Below are 592 nucleotides of genomic sequence, written 5' to 3'. Positions count from 1 at the left end.
AGCCATCACCTGCTGGTGCAGCTGGAAGTAAAGCTCGACCAGGCTCTCGCACCTGCGCAGGAAACCGTGGGGAAAGGAGACCCTCAGCCAAAGCAGAGCCAGACCACCAACTCTCCCAGAGCCCCTCGGGCCAGTGGGCTCTCGGCTCCCAGGGTAGCGGAGGGGGCAGGAGAGGTGGTCCGCTTCCCCCATCTCTGCCCCGTGCCACCTCACCTCTTCTGCAGCGGAGCTAGGTTCTCCTCAAAGAGGGCCCCATTCCCCGCCAGCTGCTGCTGCCTCTTCCAGATTTGGATCCTCTTCAGTACCTGCTGCTTGGCCACCTCCAGCTCTTTCATGGCCTCCAGGATCAGGGTGGGCAGCTCCTGGCGGGGGGAGCACCGGCCATGGGGCTCTGCATCGCATCGTCCCCCCCGGCAGCGACCTGCAGCCTACACCATCCTCCCCAGGGCACCGAGACCCTCAGCCCCACACTGCCTCCCTGCCCCGGCGCTTGTTCGCCCCTTCCGCGGCTGGCAGGGCTCCCGGCTCTCCCCCTGGTGCCCCAGACCCCCACTCACGCTCTCCGGGGGTTTTGCTTCCGACTTCAGCTGTG

General features: G+C 66.6%; 1 protein-coding gene across 1 annotated transcript in view; it reads right to left on the bottom strand.

Annotated features, from left to right (window-relative positions):
* Positions 1 to 592, bottom strand: part of STAT6 (signal transducer and activator of transcription 6, interleukin-4 induced) — an 8,696-nt gene that overhangs the window by 4,371 nt on the left and 3,733 nt on the right. Inside the window, exons 4-5 of the mRNA XM_009894389.1 lie at positions 214 to 421; positions 10 to 52 (exon numbers count right to left, since the gene is read on the bottom strand). Of these exons, the coding sequence (XP_009892691.1) occupies positions 10 to 52; positions 214 to 421 (251 nt within the window). The remainder of the gene's footprint in view (positions 1 to 9; positions 53 to 213; positions 422 to 592) is intronic.

This window comes from Charadrius vociferus, unplaced genomic scaffold (genome assembly GCF_000708025.1).
Source record: "Charadrius vociferus isolate BGI_N301 unplaced genomic scaffold, ASM70802v2 scaffold2550, whole genome shotgun sequence".
NCBI classification, from domain to species: Eukaryota; Metazoa; Chordata; class Aves; order Charadriiformes; family Charadriidae; genus Charadrius; species Charadrius vociferus.
This window is presented reverse-complemented; position numbering and strand designations above follow the sequence as displayed.